At 48.1% G+C, this 13,357-nt stretch overlaps 1 protein-coding gene across 1 annotated transcript in view; it reads left to right on the forward strand.

Moving 5' to 3' along the window:
• The window catches only part of Stn1 (STN1 subunit of CST complex), a 37,152-nt gene that overhangs the window by 18,271 nt on the left and 5,524 nt on the right, over nt 1–13,357 (forward strand). Inside the window, exons 5-9 of the mRNA XM_041661650.1 lie at nt 4,210–4,377; nt 5,166–5,289; nt 7,239–7,410; nt 10,677–10,799; nt 13,147–13,219. Coding sequence (XP_041517584.1) covers nt 4,210–4,377; nt 5,166–5,289; nt 7,239–7,410; nt 10,677–10,799; nt 13,147–13,219 — 660 coding nt within the window. The remainder of the gene's footprint in view (nt 1–4,209; nt 4,378–5,165; nt 5,290–7,238; nt 7,411–10,676; nt 10,800–13,146; nt 13,220–13,357) is intronic.

The raw sequence follows: 13,357 nt of genomic DNA on the forward strand, positions 1-13,357 counted from the left end.
ATAGCCCCCCTTCAGCCACCCCCTGACACTGTTGTATTGTTGCTATGGTCTGAATGAGTGTCTCTCAAAGGTCCATGTAAAGGCTTAGTCCCCAGGGGTGGCAAAAATGGACAATAGTGTAGACATAGAAGAGATGGGAACTAATGTGAGGTCCTAGGTTGTTAGGGACATGGCATCAGAAAGGGTTATGGTACCCTGCCCTAGTCTCTTCTTGCTTCCTGGCTCAGTGTGTGGCTTTCACTGTGACACACTCTCCTGCCATGGCACGCTGCTCTCATCACAAACCATGGAGATGACCCAGCATTTGAACGCCTAAAACTATGAGCCAAATACAGCTCTTTATTCCGTAAACAGTCTGAATCAGTGTCTCATTACCGTGATGGAGTGCTGACCAGTACAGTTTGGGATATAGTTTCTGGGGTAGCAAACCATTCAAACCACTGGAGTGTTAGCAGTCGTTAGCAAGTTTACAGCTCCGCTCAGTCTTTAATCAGAAGGTGAATTATCCAGCCACACCTGAGCTTCACGGAGGCTGGGCAGACTTGCTGTAAAGGGCAGATGGTAAATATTTCCTGTTTTGTAGGCATGATCTGCCTCCACTACTCGTCACTGCCATTTTAGCACCAAGTGGCCATGGATGATACACGGGCAATCAGGCATGGCTCTGTCCCAATAAAACTCTAAACAGGCTGTAGATTGATTTGGTTTGTAATTTAGACATTGTTTTTGTTTTCTAAATTAACTTTTTTTTTGGGGGGGGGGGATAGGGTCTCACTATATAGCTGGCCTCAAACTCGCACTAAACCCTCTGCCTCCCCAGTGTTGGGATCAAAGGTTTGTGCTACCACATCCAGGTTAATTGACTCTTTTTAAAGAAGTGACGTGATCAGGAACACCATGTAATTCTTGCACTTGTAATAGTGATGTTTTGGATCAACAGAGTGACTGTTAATACTGAACACACCAAGAGGAGGATGCTTTAAAGTTGGGAAGCAGATGAACCATCTTCATTCAAAAGCAAGGATAAAGAAAATGGTAGCTGGGCTGTGGTGGCACACGCCTTTAATTCCAGCATTCGGGAGTCAGAGGCAGGCAGATCTTTGTGAGTTCGAGGCCAGCCTGGTCTATAGAGCAAGTTCTAGGACAGCCAGAGTAAGCGTGCCAGGCAGGAGGCAGCCTAGAAAGGGTCCTTGTCGTGCCACACGTAAAGTAGTATTTTTAAATTGCTCCCAACTCACTCATTCTCTCCTTTAATTTAATTGCCCCAAGTTTAAAAGCTTTCCATTGGAAGGTGGCCAAAAAAGACAATTTTTAAAAACAAAATTTAGTTTGAGTCAAAATTATGTTTCAGTCAATTAATAAAGACTATAACGTGAACTTCTGTGGATGTTACATTGAATGTACCATTTGCACTTATGAGCAAAGTAAGAAAGCTTGGTCCTCACTATTAGAGAGTTATCTTCGGGATGGAATAGATTACTAAAGGGAAGTTCTGTCAGACTCCAGCCGTCTCATTACAGTCACTAAATTACACACTGGAGCCTTCTTTCATCAATTTGGCTCACTCTTTAAATGAAAGCTGGGCCTCAGATCAACCGCCAGCCTGATGTCAGTGGTGCCGCAAGCATTACTTATAATCCCGTGTGACGTCTGCATATTGGTAGTGAGGTTTATAAATACCCTTAAACGTCAGGGTGAGTAGAAGAGGGCCTGGAGATAGGAACATGGCAATCTTGTGTATTTTCAGAAGAAACCCAGTGAGCCAAACATTGCTTTGCCCCTAGTTTCCGAGGTGTCGGCTGCCGCATGCGCACAGTTCTTTGTGCTCGCTGTGATGCTATGGGCCTTGGTCCAACAAGTGTGTTCTAGGGCTGCTACACATTACAGAACCATGACTGTCGAAGCTGCAGTTGGTCAGAAAGCAGAAAATTCCATCAAAAGGTCAAATGAGAGATCACTTCTCTACCGAAACCTTACCAAGACAAACCAGAGCGTGGGACTGAACCAGCATTTAACAGATGTCTTTTCAGGTAGGGAGTAATATCTGGAAAGAGTTGGCCATGATTCCTATCCTGCAGCTTACACAGGGAAACTTGAAGAAGACATTGGGATATTATATTTTTATCCCAATGAACATGCTATGTTCTTATAAGTCCCAGCTGCTGGGTCCCTAGAAACAGTCGGCAGCAACAAGAGGAGTGGATTCAAAAATCAAGATTTTTTTAAACTCTTTTTTTTGTTGTTGTTTTTGTTTTTGTTTTTCGAGACAGGGTGTCTCTGTAGCTTTGGAGCCTGTCCTGGCACTCGCTCTGTAGACCAGTCTGGCCTCAAATTCACAGAGATCCGCCTGCCCCTGCCTCCCGAGTGCTGGGATTAAAGGCGTGCACCACCATCGCCCGGCGATTTTTTAAACTCTTATGCAACAGAATGAACTCAAATAAATGTTTGAAGCCATGGACAGTATGCGTGATGGGCATCATGCACATAGTCTACTTCAAGTTTACATGAAGCCAACAGTGCAGGCTTATCAGCAACAAAACATACATGAAGTCTATCATCTCATATAAAAACAGCCAGCTCAGTGTCTGGGACAAACCAGTAACCCCAACATTTGGGAGATAGAGGCAGGAGGATCAAAAGTTCAAACTCACCCTTGCTATGTATCGAGTTCCAGACAAGGGTACATAAGACCCCAATAAAGAAAACATCAAAAACAGTACATGGTTTCTTTTGCTGTTTGTTTTAATTTACTTCTTAGTGGTTTGGTTTTGTTTTGTTTTTAAACAGGGTCTCTTGAAATCCAACTAGTCTTGAATTCACAGCATTGCTGAGCCTGGCCTTGAACTCCTGATCCTCCAGTAGTGCAGGGATCACACCAGACGCCAATACTCCCAGTTCTTTTTGCCCAGTGCTTGACAGAATTGGGCTTTGCTTGGGCTATCCAGGTTGCTATGACAGGTTCACAAGGGAGCTGAGAGCACGCGTGTTTTGCCAGTGACGTGCGTGAATGCAGGGTGAGGTTGTTCTGGCAAACACTGTAAAAAATCACAGGTTGCAAACTCATTGGAAGTCCCCAAAGAAAATAATTGTCTAGAGAGCTCAGTCATCTGTTGTCACAAATAGCACAGTCGTCACTTCCTCTGTCCATGGTTTGCAAAGACACACACATGCACGACAGCCGTGTGTGTGTGTCTGTGTGTGTGTGTCTGTGTGCATGCGTGTGTGCAGCAGTAGACTGCCATTACCCTCATTTCCTTGATTGATTTCATTGAGGAGAGGGGGACATCAGACCAGGGAGGTGTCACAACAGCTAGGAGCCCAGCAGAGATACAAGTCAGGCTTCTCTGCCTACAGGTGCTGCCCTCCATGCTGTACCTGCCCCATGCAGATGATACAAATCAAAGTGAAAAGCCACTAAAAGGGAAGAAACATGCAGCTATATAGTGCCATATCATGGCGGGGCTTCTATTGTATGGAAGACTGAGTAATTCTCTGCACTCAGAAGGCTAAAGCTGGGGTAGAGGGTTCAAGATCACCAGGGGTTGCATAGCAAGGCCACATTTCAAAAACAAAAGCTACAACAAATTGCGGAGTTGGGTAGCTTCTGTTGACACATGGCTGGGATTACAGCAGACAGACAGAACACTGGGTCTCTACTTAGCTGCTCTGATACCCTCTGAGGCAGGCAGCAGGCGATATACAGTGTGACCACAGTCTCCACAGCCACACACTGCACTTCAACCAGCAACCTTCCTTGTTAACTGGCTGTTTATTTCAGACAAGTTGCTTGATGTCTCTGTGGCACAAGTTTTTCTTCTGAAATAGAGCTGGCAGAAGGGAGCAGTTGTGCAACTTGGATGTGCTGGTGTATTGTACAGTCTGTAGAGGAGAACCTGTACAGCCACAGTTCAGGTGTGCTGGTGTATTATTCAGTCCGTAAAGAACACCTGTACATCCACATGTTCAGGTGTGCTGGCGTATTGTACAGTTTGTAGAAGAACACCTGTACAGCCACACGTTCAGGTGCGCTGGTGTGTTGTACAGTCTGTAGAAGAACACCTGTACACCCTCATGTTCAGGTGCGCTGGTGTGTTGTACAGTCTGTAGATCACAGCAACTCACCAGGAGACCACACTTACGGGGATGCTGTGTCCGTACCGTGGAGGGACACTTGCTTACACCTTTCTTCTCTTTTTTTGGCCCCAACAGACCCAGCTGCTCCAAGCTCTGCAAGAGAGCTAAGTATGACCTCACAGCTTAAGAAACTGCAGGAGACCATTGAGCAGAAAACCAAGATAGAAATTGGGGACGTTATCCGTGTCAGAGGCTCTGTGCGCATGTTCAGAGAACAGCGAGAAATCAGTGCCACCCTTTACTGTAAGCATGGGGAGTTTCTGCCAAGTGAGCTGCTCTTCTGGGTGTGTGCTCTGTGAATGCTTCTTTAGTTCCAAGTCAGACCGGCAAAGATTTACGTCTAGTGGGGAAGTTGTGTTTAGCATGCTGTTTTTAGGAGAGCAGCACTTTTAAATCTTATTTTGAAGAATGTTAATTAGAAGTAAATTGGGAAAGAATGAATTATGGACTCTATAGAGATGGCGAGTTTATCTGGACAGCACCGCCGTTTCTGAAGTACTTTGAAATTCTAAATGTCAGTCCATTAGGGCAGAGTGTTCCAGTTCTTCAAAAGGATGGAAATGTCTTGAACACCATTAAGCCCATTAACTCTAATGAAAATTGCTAATTAGAAATAGTCCCGAATCACCCCCTTTGCACTGTGCTGGCTGGTTTTCAGCGGGAAAATCTCAAAAGCAGCCAGGCATGGGTGACGCACACCTTTAACTCCAGCACCCAGGAGACAGAGGCAGGCATTTGAGGCCAGCCTGGTGTACATAATGAGTTACAGGCTAGCCAGACTACATACAGAGGCTCTAGCTTAAGTAAATATAAATTTCAAGGACTGGCCATGTATCAGCATAACACAACTCGCTGATGACAGTCCTGTCTCCACCCCAGATGTGCCTGTCACACTGTAGGCATTGACTTCTCTCTTAAGGGATGGCTGGGGCCTGTCCTGCGACTCCAGACTACTGTCCTATGGGTGATTTGGTCGTGGAAGGAAGTGCTCCCAGTGTTCCTTCTGTGGCATCTTGTTCTTGGGTTGGTAGATAAGGTGGACGATCCAGTGTGGAATATTCAGACTGCGAGGATGCTCGAGCTGCCAGTGCTCTACAGGAGAGTGTATGACCAGCCCTTCCGCAGCCCAGCCCTAACGGAGGAAGAACCACCGGAGTAAGTCTCCATGTCCCCACTTGAGAACATGGCGGCTACAGGGAAGTCTAGCAGTAGGAGCCAGACCCTGGGGTGACGGCACAGATCCTCAGATACCCACCTGAGTACAGGAGGCTCCAGTCCTCTCTGCTCCAGCTTCCTCTCCTGCAAAGTAGTGGTGACTACAGCATAGAGGCTGGAGGGTGTGAAGGACACAAGGGTGTTATAATTAGACTTACTATAGGAATAGGGGGAGCCCGGATGAATACTGGATGGCAGCTGAAACTTCTCCAAATCAGAGGAAAACTAAACTCACAGATCCAAGAAGCTTAGCAAACCCTGAGGTGAGAACCATGGAGAAAACTGCACCAAGGGTTTTCACAGTCAAAATCCTGTGCCACGGGGGACCACGACCCCATCCTGCAGCTCCCATCATAAAACAACAACATGCCACGGGGACCATGACCCCGATCCTGCAGCTCCCACTATAAGACAACAACAACAGAAAGAACTGCATTGTTATCAACCAGAACAGATCTTATTCCTGCATAGTAGATTAAACAAACAAAGCCTGGGAGGAATATGAATATACAGGCATTGGCTAAAATATGAGATGAGATAAAGAAAATCCCTTCTCAGTGGCCTCCCAGCGCCTTCAGCTGGGAGGACAGAATGAGGAGGTGTCTTTCTTAGGGTTACTTTTCTGTGATGAAACACCTTGAGGAAAGTAGTTGGGGAGGAAAGGGTTTATTTAGCTTACACTTCCACATCACTGTTCATCATCAGAGGAGTCAGGACAGGAACTCCAGAAAGAGGGCAGGAACCTGAAGGCAGGGGCTGTTGCAGAGGCCGTGGAGGAGTGCTGCTTACTGGCTTGCTCTCCGTAGCTTGCTCGTTCTCCTTTCTTATAGAACCCAGGACCACCATCCCAGGAGTGGCCCCACCCACAGTGAGCGGGCCTTCCTCCATTAGCCACTAATTAAGAAAATACTCGACAGGCTCGTCTGCAGCACACTCTTCTGAGGCATTTTCCCAACTGAGGTCTTCTCCTTAAATGACTACAGCTTGTGTCAAGTTGACGTAAAACTAGCCAGCTCAGGAAGATACTTTTTGTTGGGTTGGGGGCAGAGGCACTAGAGAAACAGCTCAGTGGGTAAATTGCGTGTTCCCCAAGTGTGAGGACTTGAGCTCAGATGTCAGCCTTATATTAAAATCTGGGCAGAGACAGGAGGATCACTGGGACTTGCTGCCCATTTCTTTACCTCTAAATTCAATGAGATCTGGTCTCACAGGACTGATGTGGAGAGTGATAAAACGGGGCACCCGGTGTCGCCCTCTGACCTCTGTGTGCACACAACACACACACACCGCACACACATGCACCCTCACGCACACATATCCATCACACACATTCTTCTTTTGCCGTGCTAGAGAATGAACCAGGACCAAACTCATGCTAGGCAAGTGCTCTACCTCTAAGCTGCACCCCCCGCCCTCTCTTTAGTTTTTTAAACATATAAATATATTACTTATACAATAAGCCGTACTTTCAAGCAATCCAAACAGTAGATGTTTATCGCACAGAAAGTGGAAGCTGTCTCCAAGCACCCCTACCCAGAGGTCATCAGTGTTCCTAGGTTGCCATGGTTCCCTTATGTGCCTTTATTCTGTGCATCCACAGCATGAACATCACTTAGATATTTAGTGGGATTTCTTCTCCCTCTCACAAAAACGGTCGCCCTTCCATGCTGTTCTTGACCTGTTTTTATAATGTGTCATGAATGTCTGTCAATGCATACAGTTCCATCATAGCTTTCCCTTTTTGTAAACAAACAACCCCCCAAAACAACAACAGCGGAAAACAAGCACCAGTGTAGAATGGCGTCTCCTAGATTCTGGTTTTATGCACACCGAAAGGAACCTGAGGTGACGATGGTTTCTACAAGGCATTTTAAATTTTACCCCTGCAGCAAGGCAGGCACTTTGGATCTCGCCGGCCTCACATCTTTGTTGAGTGAGAAAATCAAAGAATTCCTCCAGGAGAAGAAAGTGCAAACCTTCTACCAGCAGGACTTGGAAATGGTGGAGTCCTTGCAGCCCCTGGCCAGCCAGCCTGTGGTTCACAGCACCTGCTCGGACAAAGTAAGTGCGGCGTGCTCATGAGGGCCTCGGTCCCCATGCCTGCAGCTGAAGGGTGAGGGATGTGTGACTGGTGGGAGACACGCGGGGTGGGCTGCCAAAGCAGATGTCACCGTTCTAGCGTGCGCCTTCCTATTCTAAAGTCACTGAGCACTAGGAATTCGAAATGTGGCTGGGCCTGCCCTCGTCCACTCTTCACTTAATCACATTGCTCTTATGTCTGAGCAGAGAATAATAGCAGACTTAGGTCACGGCACCTCGTTGCCAGTGCTCGCTGAGATGGGCATTTAATCTCTGAGCAAGTAAATGAGGGTAAAGAAGTAAGAGGAGAGAATCATCCTCCCTCCAAGATGACGATTGGCCAGCAAGATGGTACCTGAACCACAGTTTTTAATGGCTTCGTCTTTTCCATGAAAAGGTCAATCTGTCTGTTGTAGGAATTCAGATAAAGGCCAAGGTGTATTCATGTTTATAACTGAAAAGTTCAAAGAATTTTCCTGTTGCTCTTGGTGACGCCTCCATCCAGTCTTGTGTTCCTTGTATTCCAGACTGATTTGTTGTTTGGTTTTCTATGTTATATGAAATCAAGACTTACTAGGAATTGCAGGTTTAGGCTTTTCCTTGCCCTGCTGTTCTTGGGTTTGACGCTGTTGGGTGTGACTCACGTATTTACTTTTAACTGCATAATCTCAGCTCACGGACCATCTCCCAGCCTCCTCATCCTCTCTGACTGCCACGTGCCCCTCTCTGTCTTCCCAGAGCTGTATTTGAATGTCACTTGTGCTTCAGTGTGTGTGGTGTCACTGGCACTTGTCCTCCCTACCCTCCACCAGTTACATTGTGTCTGTGATGTCACTGGCCCATAGTGTTTGTCCCCGTTTGTCTACCAGAACGTAAGGCCTGTGAGAGTAGAGGTCGTCTGTCTTATTCTTTGCCCTCTCCATGACCTCCAACAGGACTGGAGAGGGCAGACTCTAGTCAAGGAATGATGGTTATTTTAAATCCAGATGGTCCCAGAAAGCGACAAGTGTGTTTCCCTCCCACCTCCCTCCCGCCCTGTTCCTGGTCTCCAGGACAAGCACCGTCTTAGTCTCCTGAGCATGTCCCTGGCCTTGGGATGAGCTTATATTGACAGTGGTAATTGCATCCCTTCTTTTTTTACCCAAATAGGAACGCACTTTGGTTTTCTTCAGGAGACTGAGGTTTTCAGTGAGCAATGCATCTTTCTGTGCTCTCCTGGTAGGGCATAGACTTTGCCACCATCTAAAAGCTATCATTACCTGTGCCCAAGTATGAGTTCACACACGTACTCTCTATTCTGCCACTGTCCTGACATTTCCCAGGCTTCTCCCATCACCAGCCAGGCTGCTCTGGGTGTCCTGACTTATTCTGCATGCTGCTGGTGGAACAGGTACCACCCCAGCTCCTTCCTGACCCTTGCTTCTCGGATTTGTTTACACAACTAATTACCTGTTCCTGGCAACAGTCTGTGCCCAGTGACCCAGGGACTCATACACAGACATGAGGGGTAGTGTTTCAGGAAGCGCTCAGGTGGAGAAGGTCAAGGCTGGGAGCTTTGTTCTTGGTCAGGGTTGCCGCAGCTCGCCAGCTGTCCTCCCTCCATTGGCTGGCTTTCCATTGTATCATTTGGAAGACCCTCCTAGGGCTTCTGATGGCTCTCAGTGTGTTTGCCAGTACCTCCCTCCGGCCCTGTCTTCTCTCCCCTTTTCCTTTTAAAACATCTTTCAAATTGTGTGTGTGTGTGCACACACGCCACAGTGAGAGTGTAGAGACCTGAGGACAACCTGTAAGACTCCATTCTATCCTTCTGCCCCCTGGGGCCCAAGGACCGAGCTCCTATTGTGAGACTCGGCAGCAGGTGCTTTCACTTGGAGGCAAGCGCCTTTCCCGGCTCAGCATCTCATAGGCCCTCCGTTTTCTTTTGAGACATGTTTTTGTTCTGTGGTCTAGGCTGACCTGGAACTTGCTGTATAACTCAGGCTAGCCTCAAGTTCATGGTCCTTCTCTATGAGCCTCTTGTGTTCCAGGACTTCACATGGGTGCCCCCATCCCATGCCCACTATGAGGAAACATTAATAAGTAGTGAAGGCCACCCACCTTCATGTGGAGCCACATGGCTGCAGTGAACTAGAACGACCTGAGGACTCCCCCGGTCAGAATGTTTTATGGGGGAATTCTGGTGTAGCATCTTTTTGAAGAAGCTTAGAGAAGACAGTTGTACCTGTCCAGTGCTGTTTAGAAAGAAACGAATCCGGTGCTGTATTTGTTTTTCTTTGCAAACGATTTCTTTCATCAATAATGAATCAGTCGGTCAGATTGCACTGCTTGGGAGGTCAGTGTCACTCAGCTGAATTCCATCTAATAGCACCCTGGGAGACTGCAGATGCTCGCAGTGGCGCAGAAACCCGAGAGCCTTGGGCACTCCGTTATCACTCTCGAAAGCTCAATTCCCTTTCTTTCTCTTTCTTTCTTCTGATGTATTTTTTTTCTAACATTACTCTTCTTAGCAAATCCAGACACATGATAAGCAGATCTTGCAAAGCCATTGTGTCTCCGACAGCTGGATGGATGCAGAGTTTGTTTGGGAGCGTAGACTATATATATTTCAGGAAGCCGCCCAGTTCCTGCAGGGCCTGAGCCCCATCTCACTGCTTCAGTCTGTGAGCAATTTTGGTTTCCTGAATCATGCCTGTCTGTCATTGTTCTTTTGAAAATGACAAGCAAAACACAGACCTCAGTCCAGGAAGCTGCTGGTGTTTCAGAGGAGACCTCCCACCCCCACCCCAGGCCCTGCTCTCAGGACTGTGGTCTTTAAGCATATCCTGAGGTCACGTGAGGCAAGTGTCTTGGAAAGGATGTTTCCCATATTGTTTGCAGTGACTGAAGGTGAGTCTGCTCCTCTCTGTCAGAGCTGCGACTACCTTTGCTCTCCCAGGCCCTTGAGCCCTCTCCCCCCTCACCTAGCCTTCCAGAGGAGGGAGCTGGTGCCCGTGGGGAAGATTGCCCAGCAGTGTGAAGACAAAGCTGTGACTATATCAAAGCCAAAGCACACAACAGTTCTCAAGTGGGCCCCTCCAGAACAGACTTCCGGCTGTGCCTAACCGCTGGCCTGCTCAGCTGAGACAGGCCTCAAGTGTGCTGACTCAGCACAAAACAAGCCTGTTGGGTGAATTCATAAACCAGTCAGTCTGGGGAGTTAGTCGTAGGTGATGAAAGATGAAACTTACTTCTCTTTCTTCCCTGTGCAGGTGGAATCAAAGACCAGCACCACTTCCGGTACAGTCCACAGTGTGTTTAAGAATGCTCTACAGATGCTGGGGGACAAGGGATTCGTGTTCCAGAGAGATGGTGGCTCTCAGAAGCCCTACTATGTAAGAGACTTGCAGCCCGTGTCCCCTCTGTAGCTAGCATTATGAACACTTGTTTCTAAAATAATCTTTAGGAGGCGTGTAAGTCAGAAGCACAGGTTAGCTCTTACCTTCTCACAATCTAACTCTTCTCAGCACTGGTTTTGTGAAACAGGCTTGCTCTGTTGCCCAGGCTGGCCCAGGCTGGCCTTGAACTCATAGCCTTCTACCTCTACTTCTCTAGTACTGAGATAGTAGGCATGTGTCACTGTACCTGATCCATGCAGCCTCTTGAAACATAATATCCTTCTAAGTTATAAGTATGTTCCTATGGCTTTTTTTTTTTTTAAAAAAAATAGCAATCTTCTTCCAAGTCAGAAATCCTCATCCTCAGCATCACTGGACCAGATGGGAGTCAGGGACCGTTCTGCGTGATGTAGATTGTTGCCAGCATCCCTGGCCTCACCCACTGAGCGCCACGGCGTCTCCCGTGTTGAGACAAAGGCATTACAACTCTCCCACTGCTGGAAATAACACTCTGTGCTTTGGGACCCATGCTCCATCCCCATCACCTTTGCACGTCAGGACCTGTGAATCGGCCTCACTCTTCCTGGCTGTATGAGTATTTACCAGAACTTTCTAGTCATTGTTTTGTGTCACACACTACGGTGTGGTGTGATTTTTGTTGTCACAAATAGTGCTGCCCACTCTATCTACTTAGCCATCTCTGTGGATTCGTGTTAGTATTTCCAAGACCTCCTCAGGAAGCAGTGTTTCGGGAGTAAAGAACATGTAGTCAAGCTTTCGGGTAGCCCTACCAGTCAGCCCCCTGCAGGCCTTGCCCCTCCCCACAGAATACCGGCATGGTTGCCGTTGGCCTCATTCTTTTCAAGTTAAAAGTCTGCCTCTTGCTGCCTATATCTATATTGGAGGCATAAGCGGAGACGAGGCCTCCTGGAGCTACCTGTGTCCCCTGCAGAGGTAGCTGAAGGGGACCATGAATCTCCTAGAGACAGGCTGGTGGTGGCTTCACGGCTTTCAGACTCACCAGTGGGTTCTTCAGTGGGGCATTTCCTCTTTGGAGAGGTAACTTGTGAGAGAGACAGTCCTGTATAACACCAGTGCTGTCCACCTGTCCAGGGATGGGAGGGCACAGTAGGACATGGCAGCCATTGTCAAGCCAAGCAGGGCCACTCAGCTGGAGTCCTCTTGGACACTTGTTCCTCCTTACTCTCTGGGTTGGCCTCTCCATGGGTCTGTAGGCTTAATCCTCCCTGTGAAGCAGCGACAGCCACTGCAGCCAGCTGCCCAGGGCGAGGTGTGGCAGGGCCGGGCCGTTCCTCCTCTGACTCACCGTGAGCTGGAAGGGGTAGTCAGACAAGAATACATGCCATGCCCCCTTCTGTGGCTGACCCCTCCCCTTCCACTCACGCCTGATTTGTGGGTTTCCTTTCTCATGAGGCCCTGCTGGACATAGTTAACATAGCAATGCCGACCCTTCTGTTTGCATTAAGTTAAAAGTCATCGAGTGCCCTGCTCTGGAAGTCAGGTCTCAGGCGTTTGTGGGCTGTCGCCACCACACAGTTCTTCAGTGATTACAGGCGTAGACTCTTCCTTCTTCCTCTCCCCTTTTATATGCTTTGTTTCTTTCCTTCCTTTCCCTCCCCTCTCTCTTTCCCCTTTCCCTCTTTTTCTTGTTCTTTCCCTCCACTTCTTTCTCTGTCTTCTCCCTCTCTCCCCCTCTTTTCCTTTGTCTCACCTCCCTCTCTTTCCTTTCTTCCCTTCTGTCCTCCTCTTTCCTCCCCTGGCTCTGCTGTTACTGTGTTTATTGCTGGACCTGAGCGAGTAACCTGCTGCTCGTTGAAAAGGAAGCATGCCTGTGTCTTGCCTGTGAGGGCGGAGGGTGTTCCAGTAGGTAAACTAGGTACTCTACCTTGCTAGCTTTCCCATGCCCATTTCTTCTTTAAGTCTTCCTTGTTCTTAGAAGAAGAGAAACTAAAGAAATACAAGACAGGCGTGGGGGTGGAGAGGAAGGAGTGGGAGGATGAAGGCAGAGGCTTGGAGCACTTGTGCACCTTCAGACATTCTACACGAAAAGAGAAATGTTGTGAGTGGTTTCAAGTGTGGAACAAGAACGCCCGCCCCTTCAAGGCATCAGTTTTGTTTTACCTTCTGGCCCCGGTGAACCGGCTCCTGGGAGTGAACCAGATTCTTAGGGACAGAGCTGAATGGCCCAAGTCCAACATCCGAATCACCTCTGGGAAAGGGCAGGTGATTGCCATGGGATCTGCAGAACCGCCCCACGTGCTGGTTTGAATTCCGAGGGATACACTGCTATGTTCTCAAACCACATTTTCTCTCTGGACTCTAGGTAACCAGCAAGGACAAAGACCTGCACCAAAGGATCTACCAGATCGTTAAGGAAGAGTGCCAGAAACCAAATCGTAAGTGGGCCGAGGTCCAGGTGATGATGAGATGCATCCAGGGTTCCCTCCCCAGAAGAGGACGGGATCAGGATGTTCCCATTCCTGACTCAGGGAGGAGACAGCCAGGGTTCCTGTCTGCTCCGAGCTCAGTTTCCT

The sequence above is a fragment of the Microtus oregoni genome, unplaced genomic scaffold (assembly GCF_018167655.1).
Source record: "Microtus oregoni isolate MIOR12 unplaced genomic scaffold, Mior012 000012F_ref0000307, whole genome shotgun sequence".
Lineage (NCBI taxonomy): Eukaryota > Metazoa > Chordata > Mammalia > Rodentia > Cricetidae > Microtus > Microtus oregoni.